The sequence below is a fragment of the Brassica rapa genome, chromosome A09 (genome assembly GCF_000309985.2).
Source record: "Brassica rapa cultivar Chiifu-401-42 chromosome A09, CAAS_Brap_v3.01, whole genome shotgun sequence".
Taxonomy (NCBI): domain Eukaryota; kingdom Viridiplantae; phylum Streptophyta; class Magnoliopsida; order Brassicales; family Brassicaceae; genus Brassica; species Brassica rapa.
The window spans coordinates 37,125,716-37,136,218 of NC_024803.2; the positions used below are offsets into that span (position 1 = coordinate 37,125,716).

The 10,503-nt window shown below is 36.8% G+C and overlaps 4 protein-coding genes across 4 annotated transcripts; 1 reads left to right on the forward strand and 3 right to left on the reverse strand.

The window, feature by feature from the left end:
* Positions 1 to 66: 66 nt before the first annotated feature.
* On the reverse strand, positions 67 to 1,299 carry LOC103841855 (SKP1-like protein 1A). The gene has a single exon (XM_009118431.3). It carries the CDS (start codon positions 1,076 to 1,078, stop codon positions 587 to 589), a length of 492 nt encoding a protein of 163 aa, XP_009116679.2. The 5' UTR covers positions 1,079 to 1,299; the 3' UTR covers positions 67 to 586.
* LOC103841856 (SKP1-like protein 13) lies at positions 389 to 5,376 on the reverse strand. Its single transcript, XM_033280156.1, has one exon. The coding sequence runs from the start codon at positions 5,316 to 5,318 to the stop codon at positions 4,701 to 4,703; it is 618 nt and encodes a 205-aa protein (XP_033136047.1). The 5' UTR covers positions 5,319 to 5,376; the 3' UTR covers positions 389 to 4,700.
* LOC103841857 (SKP1-like protein 13) lies at positions 389 to 7,970 on the reverse strand. The gene has a single exon (XM_033280161.1). It carries the CDS (start codon positions 7,240 to 7,242, stop codon positions 6,760 to 6,762), a length of 483 nt encoding a protein of 160 aa, XP_033136052.1. The 5' UTR covers positions 7,243 to 7,970; the 3' UTR covers positions 389 to 6,759.
* Positions 7,971 to 8,297: 327 nt separating this feature from the next.
* LOC103841858 lies at positions 8,298 to 10,499 on the forward strand. Its single transcript, XM_009118434.3, has 3 exons — positions 8,298 to 8,478; positions 8,664 to 9,037; positions 9,203 to 10,499. The coding sequence occupies exons 2-3, from the start codon at positions 8,993 to 8,995 to the stop codon at positions 10,487 to 10,489; spliced, it is 1,332 nt and encodes a 443-aa protein (XP_009116682.1). The 5' UTR covers positions 8,298 to 8,478; positions 8,664 to 8,992; the 3' UTR covers positions 10,490 to 10,499.
* Positions 10,500 to 10,503: the final 4 nt, after the last annotated feature.

The following is a 10,503-nucleotide window of genomic DNA, read 5'->3' on the forward strand; positions in this document are numbered from 1 at the left end:
CAACTCAAACACGTTCCGCTCCTTATTGGGCTTCTCGAATCGGTTAATGGGCTGAGTTGGGCTTTATAAATGGTACTTAATTATTCAGAGTCCATGTTTGGAGCAATGGTCTTTGATTGAAGGTATTCAAGCTTTGTCCAAAGGTACTTGTTAGTAGATTAATTTAGATTTGGGTTCAAGATTGTTTGTATGTAACTAGTATTATAAGTAAGTTGTTGTTTTTTTGACCAAAAAAAAAAAAAAAGTAAGTTGTTGTTTTAACTCCCAATACATTTTGCAGGTATAAGTCAAGAAATGGATCATTTGGTATCAGAATTAGCAAGAGGGAGTTAGTAGAGAACGATCATTGACAGAAGAATCAAGATTCTCAAAACGCAAAAGCTTCAAATGTACAAAACTTCTTCTAGATATATGCAGTTTAACAACATCCTCTGTTTTTCACTCAATCTTTTTGCGTAAGAGTCAAGAAAGGTTCTAAAGATTCACTAAAATCAAAACAAGAAAGCAATGTTTATCTCATAAACGATCACAAAGATTCGAAAAGAAAGAGTAGCTAGGGGTTTAGATTAACCCGCTCATTCATTCATCAATCAAAAGCCCACTCGTTCTCCTTGAGAACCTCTGCTTCCTCCTCTGCTGTGTAGTCATTCACGAGGCCGAACGTTGCACGAATCTCCTTATGGTCTTTGCATGCCGCGATCACGTCAGCGACTCCCTGGCACGTGAGATCAAAAAGACCTTTGATGTCTAGGTAGTCCGCAGCCATGATGAGATCGTAGACCGTGGACATATCCATTTCCTTGATGAACTTATCGTCCCACTTCTTGAGAGCATCACCGGAGGAGGAGGAGGAAGAAGAATTGGCACCACCATCGTTGACGACGGCGACGTGGTTCTCGCAGTATTCGACCACCTTCGCGAGGATCTTGCCTGTGACATTCTCAATCTTGTGTTCACGACCGGTGCAGTCTTCAACAACATGCGACAAGTGCTGAGATTGGAGTACGACGGCTTCATCGACTTCAAAGGATTCATCGTCGGAGCTCTTCAACACGAACATCTTCTTCTCCTTCTCCATCGTCGTGATTTGCTGCGTGGCGGTTCTCTCGTAAGAAGATTCGAGGGAGGATGAAAGAAGTAATAAGAGAGCGAGCGAGCGAATAGAAAAGGTGGTGAATGAAGTTATGAGCCCATGCAGTGTATTTATAGGCGTTTAGTAGAAGCACATATCAATCAAGTCTATTGATTGAGAGTCAATTATTTATGAAATTTTCAATTATATATTCTGAATGAAGTTATGAGCCCGTTCTTCAAATAAATTTATTAATTAAACCACAAATTTGACTGAGAAACCTAACCGAAATTCATGGAACATACACATTAGCACAATAGCACCCAGAGCCGGCCTTGGAGGTAAGCGGGAGAAGCGGCTGCTTCCAGCCGTCATTAAATTATCAAGTTTAGCGGCCACATTTTTACAATATTTATCCAGTAGCTCCAGTGGTAATGGTGAAATTTGAGCTATGTAAAGGTGAGGGTTCGAGACTCTACGCAGTGACATTTTTAAAGTAGTTTCTTTTACAAATAATTAAACATAAATAGGCCACTTTTTCTTAGTTCTGCTTCCAGCCCGGTAAATACACGGACCGGCTCTGATAGCACCAAAGGAATTATCATTTAGATCCTAATGAATTGGTACCATTGTCATCATCATAATGATAGGTATATCTTTACCATCATCATATCAACGTTTGAATTATAAAATATGAAGTATATATTTTGAATTGGACCTTTTCTTAGTTTGGGTTCCCAAATTTAAAATTGGAATAATACTCAACTAATATGTTACTAATTACTTTTGAGATATTTCATTACATCTTCCCAATGGAGATGATCAAGATGCATAAATTTGGTAGTTTCTAAAACTCCAAAAACAAAAGTCCAAACAAAGAAAAACTCCAAACCATGGAAAGACAAACTAAATCCAGTAAACCATAACACATAACAAACTACCATAAGGACTAGATATCAAGTGAAACTTCTAAAACCTTAGAATATCGGGAAAAAGCAGTAAGCCTGAGATTTTGAACAAGAATGTAAGTTTCAACAATATGCAAATGAGAAAGACAACAACCTCATTTAACAAAAAAGGAAATAAATATTTTGGAACTAAATGAACATAATATCTTTGTGGAGCGTTTACCTGAACACTGATTGATGTAGATTAAATATGTAGATTAAAGAATCGAGAGAGCGATGAATCAGCACATGCATGTGTATTTGTAAGCCTTAATTTGAGTAGAAGCTCATCAAGTTTAACTAATATTTATCTATTAAAAGAGTCAATTATTTATGAAACTCTGATCAGTTATATACTTATATTTCATATTTTATATCAATGGATTACATCATTAAACCAATAAAAAAGCTGACCGAAATTCAGTGGAACATACACATTAGCACCAAATTATTTAATTTTGAACATCATCATTGATATGTATAATAATGATGTTAGTAATAAACTAATAATGATGATGGTGTTGATATGATTATGATTAATGATGATAAAGTATACCATCATACCAATCTAAGTAGAAGAGAGTTTATAATCTTTAGCAATCTATAATTTTTGAATATAAAATATTTATTTATGAATTTAGGACAAGAAAAGAGGCTCATGCAAAAGCAATGCGATATGAAACAACTTGTGAGTTTAATGTTACATAAAAGAAAGCTCCCTACAAGAGCAATTTATAAGTATAAACTACTTGAAATATGCGACTTCGACATTCCACTGGAATGGTTCTGCAACAACTCCAAATAGGGTAACTAGATCCCTACGGGTTTGAGTAATAGTGTCATCATCCACATCCACCACACATTTTCGTGGAACTCCACTCGCACTTTTTCGTTGCATTTCGTTGCCCCAAGCAAACTCTTCAAGTGTTCAAACTCTTTAGCAGTTCCTTTATAAACAAGAATATCCAACACCTTCACTTGCAATGGTATCATCGCATGTGTCACCATCACGACCCTGGAGAAGCATCAAAAAGAAGATGCATGCAACGATTTAAAATAACGTTTCTTTATACATATATATATAGAAATTTTTGCTTGCTGAAAATATACCTTGATGACTATTGTCTCAACCTTTGGAGACTGTTTAAGCAGATAAGGCAGCAGTTTCCAACATCGTTTGTGGTTACTCCCAAAAGATAAGCTAACCAGATTCTTGAACATCGGTAAAACTAGTCCATCTTCTACACATTGAAATCACCTGCAACACACAACACACAGTAACTTTTCAAGCATTGTCCAAGCTTAGATCAAACAAAACAAGCTAAGTTTGAATTAGATTTTTTTTAAGCTTGTAATCAACATTTGAATTCTCGATCTTCGGATAGATTAATGGAAGTAGATATCTTTTTAAAAAATAATGTCCAGGCTCCTCTTTAAAGAAAATGGGAAGACTTACATCAACAGAACCTACAGAAAGATGCAGGGTCTGGACGTTGCTTATCCCTACAAGGAGACCAGATATATCCGGCCTCTTGATCCTTTTAGAATAACAAAGGTCCACCAGCTTAGCTTCGACCAAGGATTCCAAGTTAACAAGTGGGTACACATACAAGGCATAGTCACTGCAGTCGAGGGAGACAAGACTTGGGCCGTCAAATGACATAAAATCACTTCCATATTCACAATCATAGTAAATTGTTAGCTTCTTGATGGTCTGACTCGATATGCTGTAAGGGTCAGGCATCCTCACTTCCATATTCATAACAGATTAAACGTTCTTAGCTGTTGTCGGATATCCATCTTGAACCATCTCATCAACTAATCTCCAATTCTCCATATTGCCTTATACGCTCCACACTATGCAAATATCTTCATAAGTAAATGGTAAGAATATACAGTGGGCGTGAAACTTTCTTGCGCTCACCAAACGAAGAATCTGTAAGCTGCTTTGGCACACCCCAAGTGTTACTTTCCTAAAATAAAAATATGTAAGTACACATTATAATCACCATACTTCAAATTAGTGAAAACCTTCTTCTACGTATAAAAACCTTCTTCTACGTATGTACACATTATAATCACCATACTTCAAATTTTAGAGTTTTGAAATGCCTTTCTCTTTTCTTTTATGTTGTGCAATGTTCCGCTAAAGAGTTAATTTATCCAACACCAAAAGAAGAGTCACGTCATGTTAGTGAAAACAACTCCGGTTCTCTTGATATAGATTTAGTTCTGCAGCTATACAAGTTTTGAGCTTGCGCATAGGAAAAAGCCAATGAACAAAAGTACTTTAAATCGATAGAGAGCAAAGATTTCTTAAACCGCAAGTTTCACATGTACAAAACTTCTTCTATATATATGAAGTTTATCATCATCATCCTCTGTTTTCTTAATCTTGTTTAAGAATCAAAAATTGCCTTTTCTTGTTCTGCACGCCAAAGACGAGTCATGTCTAGTGAACACAACTCTCTTGGTTCTTGCGGTAAGGATTAAGTTGAAGCAATGCAACAATATAATCGATGTAAAGATCAAATTCGCAGAAAGCATAAAAGGAGTTGAATACTCAATTCATAGAATCAAGAACGGATCGCTTCAGAAACCAAAGACTTTACATAGTACGGTTCATATCCACAAAATTCAAAACAAGAAAGCGATGTTTATCGTAGTTTAGATTAACCCTCTCACTCGTTCTCCTTGAGAACCTCTGCTTCCTCCTCCGCTGTGTAGTCACTTACGATGCCGAACTTTGTGCGAATCTCCTTATGGTCTTTGCAAGCTGCGATCTCATCAGCGACTCTCTGGCACGTGAGATCAAAAAGACCTTTGATGTTTAGGTAGTTCGCAGTCATGATGAGGTCAAGGACCATGGACAGATCCATTCGCGTGATGAACTTATCGTCCCACTTCTTGAGAGCATCACCGGCGGAGGAGGAGGAGGAAGACGAATCACCACCGTCGACGACGTGGCTCTTGCAGTACTCGACCACCTTCGAGAGGACTTGGCCTGTGACTTCTTCAATCTTGCATTCACGAGCGCCGCTGCAGTCTTCAAAAAGATTCGACAAGAGCTGCGACTGAAGTACCACCGCTTCGTCGACTTCAAAGGATTCATCGTCGGAGCTCTTCAACACGAACATCTCCATCGTCCTTCTTTGCTGCGTGGCGATTTTCTCGTGAGAAGATTTGAACGAAGAATGAAAGAAGCGAGCGAGCGAGTGGTTAGAAAAGGTGGTGAATGAAGTTACTATGAGGCCATGCAGTGTATTTATAGGCGTTTTAGAAGCGAGCGCACATGACATCAAGTATCTATTGAGAGTCCACTATTTAACTGAGAAAGCTAACCGAAATTCATGGAATATACACATTAACACCAACGGAGTTACTATTTTTAGACCCTAATGAATTGGTACCATTATCATCATCATAATGAATTAATGATATATATATATATATATAGTTTGGGTTCCCAAATTTAAAGTAGGAAAAATACTCAACTAATATTTTACTAATTATTTTTGAGATATTTCATTACATCTTCCCAATGGAGATGATCAAGATGCATAAATTTGGTAGTTTATAAAACTCCAAAAAACAAAAAGTCCAAACAAAGAAAAACTCCAAACCATGGAAAGACAACTAAATCCAATAAACCATAACACATAACAAACGACCATAAGAACTAGATATCAAGTGAAACTTCTAAAACATTAATATCGGAAAAAAACAGTAGATGTCAGTCGCTAGCTCTCACAACATTAACGAAACAATCCAACCTCTGTACTACAAATGCTTGCTGGTATTGTTTTACATATATATATATATATTCAACTAAGAGATTGAAAAATAAAGACTTAGCGGAAGCACTTGTTGTAGCTTCTAAGGTTACGGAAAGCATTACACAAAAATGTTTGGAAACTATATGTCAAAGGTTAATCAGGTACAAGAGATGGAGCATTTGATATCAGAATTAGCAAGAGTGAGTGAGTAGAAGAGAAGGATCATTGACACAAGATTTTTGGACTGGAGCAGGCTTCTAACGTATAAAACCTTCTTCTACATATGTACACATTATAATCACCATACTTTGTTTTTTTTTTCAGAGTTTTGGAATGGCTTTTATCTTGTCTTTTATGTTGTGCAATGTTCATATAAAGAGTTAACTTATCCAGCACCAAAAGAAGAGTCACGTCATGTTAGTGAAAACAACTCTGGTTCTCTTGATAGAGATTTAGCTATACAAGTTTTGAGCTTGTGCATAGGAAAGCCAATGAACAAAAGTACTTTAAATCGATAGAGTGCAAAGATCATTGACAGAAGATTTCTTAAAACGCAAGCTTCACATATACAAAAACTTCTTCTAGATATATGCAGTTTTATCATCATCCTCTGTTTTCTTGATCTTGTTTAAGAATCAAGAATTGCCTTTTCTTGTTCTGCAAGCCAAAGACGAGTCATGTTTAGTGAACACAACTCTCTTGTTCTCATGGTTATCGATGTAAAGACTCGACTTTGAAACCCAATTCAGAAAGCATAAACTCATACGATCAATAACAACTTGCTTTATAAGACTTCTGTTCATCTAATATACGATCAAGAACACTGTTGATATTATCAAAATCGAAACAAGAAAGCCAAGTTCAACTATTATCGATCTAAAGATCCGTAAACAACATACAAACACAAAGATTCGAAAAGAAAGAGTAGCTAGCTAGGGTTTAGATTAACCCGCTCATTCATTCATCAATCAAAAGCCCACTCGTTCTCCTTGAGAACCTCTGCTTCCTCCTCTGCTGTATAGTCACTCACGATGCCCAACGTTGCGCGAATCTCCTCGTGGTCTTTGCATGCCGCGATCTCGTCAGCGACTCTCTGGCAAGCGAGATCAAAAAGACCTTTGATGATTAGGTAGTTCGCAGCCATGATGAGATCGTAGACCGTCGACAGATCCATTTGCGTGATGAACTTATCGTCCCACTTCTTGAGAGCATCGCCGGAGGAGGAGGAGGAAGAAGAATCGCCACCGTCGACAACGACGTGATTCTTGCAGTATTCTACCACTAAGTTGAGGATTTTGCCTGTGACGTTGTTGATCGGGTATTCACGACCGGCGCAATCTTGAACCATAGGCGACAGTGTCACTGATTGATGTACGACCGCTTCATCGACTTCAAAGGATTCATCGTCGGAGCTCTTCAACACGATCATCTTCTTCTCCTTCTCCATCGTCTTTCTTTGCTGCGTGGTGATGAAAGAGCTGAGAGAGAGAGAGAGAGAGAGAGAGAGAGAGAGAGAGAGAGAGAGAGAGAGAGAGAGAGAGAGAGAGAGAGCGAATGAATTAAGTAAAGGTGGTGAATGAAGTTATGAGCAAAGCATATTGGTGTATTTATAGGCGCGTTTAGTAGAAGAAGCACATCAAGTTTACAAAAATATAGTTATTATCTAGTGAGAGTCAATTTTTTAATAAAATTTTCAATTAAATTTTGTTTTACAAAATTGGATTACATAATTCACTGAAACATTCTTCAAATAAATTTTATTAATCAAACCGAAAAAATTGACTGAGAAACCTAACCGATATACATAGAACATACATATTAGCACATAATGAGTTGTTATATCTAGATCCTAATGAATTAGTACCATTGTCATCATCATCATCATCATAATCTGTACCATCATAATCACATATCAATTGTTTGAATTTGTTTAAAGGTAATAATAGCATATTATATAAGTAGATATTTTTAGTTGGATTTTTTTTTAAATAGGAGAGTACTCAGATTAGTATTGAGAAAAAGACTAGGATAGCACCAAACCAAGTTTTTGTTTCCAAAATAGCACTCAAGGCTCAAAGTCACAAAAATAGGTTTCATTAAAGAGGTAAATATACACTTATACCCTTTGAGTTAATTAATTCAAACTTTAGGGTTTAGAGTTAAGGGATGGGTTTTGGAATTAGGGTTTAAAATTTATAAAAAATAAATACTAAAATAAAAAATAAAAATTTTAAAAACAGTTTCAAAAAGTATTATTAAATTATAAAAAGAAAATTTGAAAAAAAAATAAAAAAAATTTTTAAAAAGAAAGTTATAAAAATTTTGAATCTGAAAACATATATCTGAAACTATAAAAAGAAAATCATTTTTTATTTTTTTTTTATTTATTTTTGTTTGTTTTTAAACCAAGGGTATTAGGGATATTTTACCCTTTAATGAATATCATTTTTGTGACTTTCTCCTTCTAATGCTATTTTTGAGACATAAACTTTAAAATGTGTTATTATTGACAATTGCCATAAAAAAATGTGTATGTGTGTGTCATGTGGACTTTTTTTTTTATTAAGTTAATTTTTGAGTTATATAAAGTACTTTTAAACTAGAAAAGTAAACGCCTCCATCGTCTCCCTAGTCGATTTACAGGCGGTTAGGTCGCATCGACGCTAAAGTGGTTGTCTCTGAGGTACGCTGTTTCATAATATTAGTTTAATCAATTCGATTTTTCTTATTATTACTATTATTCCTCGTAACCGATCTGAATAGATTTGATAATTTTAGGTGGTGATCAATATCTGAATAGAAACCCTAAGTTGAGTAGATTTGATAATATTAATTTTAGGTTAAAACTGATTTTTATCTCTTTTGTAGAAAAAGAGAATGACGCAGTTTGGCGGGTATGATTACTGCACTGAGAAAGCAATGCAATATCTTACTCTAGAACCTGGCAAAGTACCTGAAGCCCTCAAATTATACGCTGAAGCTTTTCAAGCAAAGTTAGTCGACGATAGCTCGAAGACCAAAGTGTTCAACTGAAGATCCTCAATTCCTATGTACTTATTACTCCGTGGGCTAGTGCTAGTGGTAGTTCAGATTCTTTCTTAGAACTACCTACAGACCTCAACTCTATTCGAAGGATAAGAGAGGACAAAAGATTTGTTGAAATTGATCGAACACGCTCTACAGAAGACAAAAGTGTGATGATGAAAGATCCTTTTGGTATCACCTTTCTACTTCGGATGGAGGTACAGTTTTTTTCACAAACTCTAAGTGTAGTCAATTCGATTCTGTTTCTTCTCCTAATGTTTTATCGTATCAAAACACCTTAGTGTAGTCAATTAGGTTCTTCTTATTAGTACCATTATTCCTTGTAATCTATATCTGAATTCAAATTCTTATGTCTTTTGTAGAAAAAGAAGATGACTCAGTATGTTGTTGACCACGGTCTCTTGTTTAGGCGTGCGTGTAACCCCATCGCCTTCGGGTTTCCTCAAGGTATCAGCCCCAATGACCTTTGTACTATTAAGCTCACAGCGGTGTTTGTAACCCGGTATGGGATGGCTTTTAAAAAGGCTTTGAATAAGATAGCGTCTACTGAGTTTGCGTTTCTGAATCTTAATCATATCTGGAGGCGTCTTTTTTTCAATTTTGTGGGCGTCTACACCTCAATAGTGAAGCCTTCTAAAGAGGTGTATAGAAGTTGCGATTTTATGGGCAAGGCACTCGAGTTGTTTTTCCACCTTCTTCAGCTGAAGAATGTGAAAATGGGAGGGAGCAGGAGAGTGATGGAAGTGGACGCTTTTACTGGTGGTGTAGACTACTTTGCCTACATGGACTTTGTTGGCTACTCTGATGTCATGCCTCGACCTCAACGCCGTTCCGTGATGATAGCGCAGCTAGGGCATACTCTGAGAACGCCCCTGTCCGCTTCTTGGTGTACTACTATCTTTTTTGTCTCACCCGAGGTGCTTGGAATTATTAAGCTCACGGCTTTGTTTGTGGCGCGGTATGGAAAACGCATCGCATGTGAATTGATGGAAAAAGAGGGTAGGAATCCACTTTTTAGTTTTCTGGACCCAAGTGATTGCGGGTTCCCTTGTTATAACATGGTTGTTAAGGTCTATTCCAAAGTGTTAAAGAATTTTGAACTAGTTTATACGGCGGATATCGTTCTTCAAAGATATTTCCAGTCTCTTTGGGATGAGGAAAAGGAGGATGAGCCGAAGGATGTGGATGATTTGTATTCTTTTGTGGAGTGTGTAGACTCTTTTGCTCAGATGGAGGATGAAGAGTTTTTTCATAAAATGGGGACCCGTGAAGCACATGTGTACCCTTTTCATGATCAGACCTCTCGAGTTCACAGTCGACCACATGTGTACCACCCTTTTCATGATCAGACCTCACCAGCAAATGTTCAGGAGGAGGAGGGTCCTTCTAGTATCGAGGTTTGTGTTCCAACATTGGATGGAAGGGTGATCATTGAGATCGTAGTGGAGTCTTTTTTTGGGGAAAAAGTGGCGAGTCTGAAGGAGAAAATAGTGAAGGTGATTCAAATTCCTTCCAAGTATCTGAAGTTGAGGGGAAAATTAGTTGGAGTTTTGAGAGACGACAAGTCACTTGCAGATAACAACGTTGAAGCAGGAGAAATCTTAATAGCGACTTGGCGCTTTTCAAGATGGGAAGTGCAAATCACTTAGTTGCTTTTCTTTGT

Excerpts from the sequence above, each read along its gene's own strand:
- LOC103841855 (XM_009118431.3), bottom strand. The coding sequence starts at position 1,078 with ATGGAGAAGGAGAAGAAGATGTTCGTGTTGAAGAGCTCCGACGATGAA.
- LOC103841856 (XM_033280156.1), bottom strand. The coding sequence starts at position 5,318 with ATGTCATGTGCGCTCGCTTCTAAAACGCCTATAAATACACTGCATGGC.
- LOC103841857 (XM_033280161.1), bottom strand. The coding sequence starts at position 7,242 with ATGGAGAAGGAGAAGAAGATGATCGTGTTGAAGAGCTCCGACGATGAA.
- LOC103841858 (XM_009118434.3), top strand. The coding sequence starts at position 8,993 with ATGATGAAAGATCCTTTTGGTATCACCTTTCTACTTCGGATGGAG. Across the intron at positions 9,038-9,202 it reads CCTTTCTACTTCGGATGGAG|AAAAAGAAGATGACTCAGTA; the intron begins GTACAGTTTTTT and ends TGTCTTTTGTAG.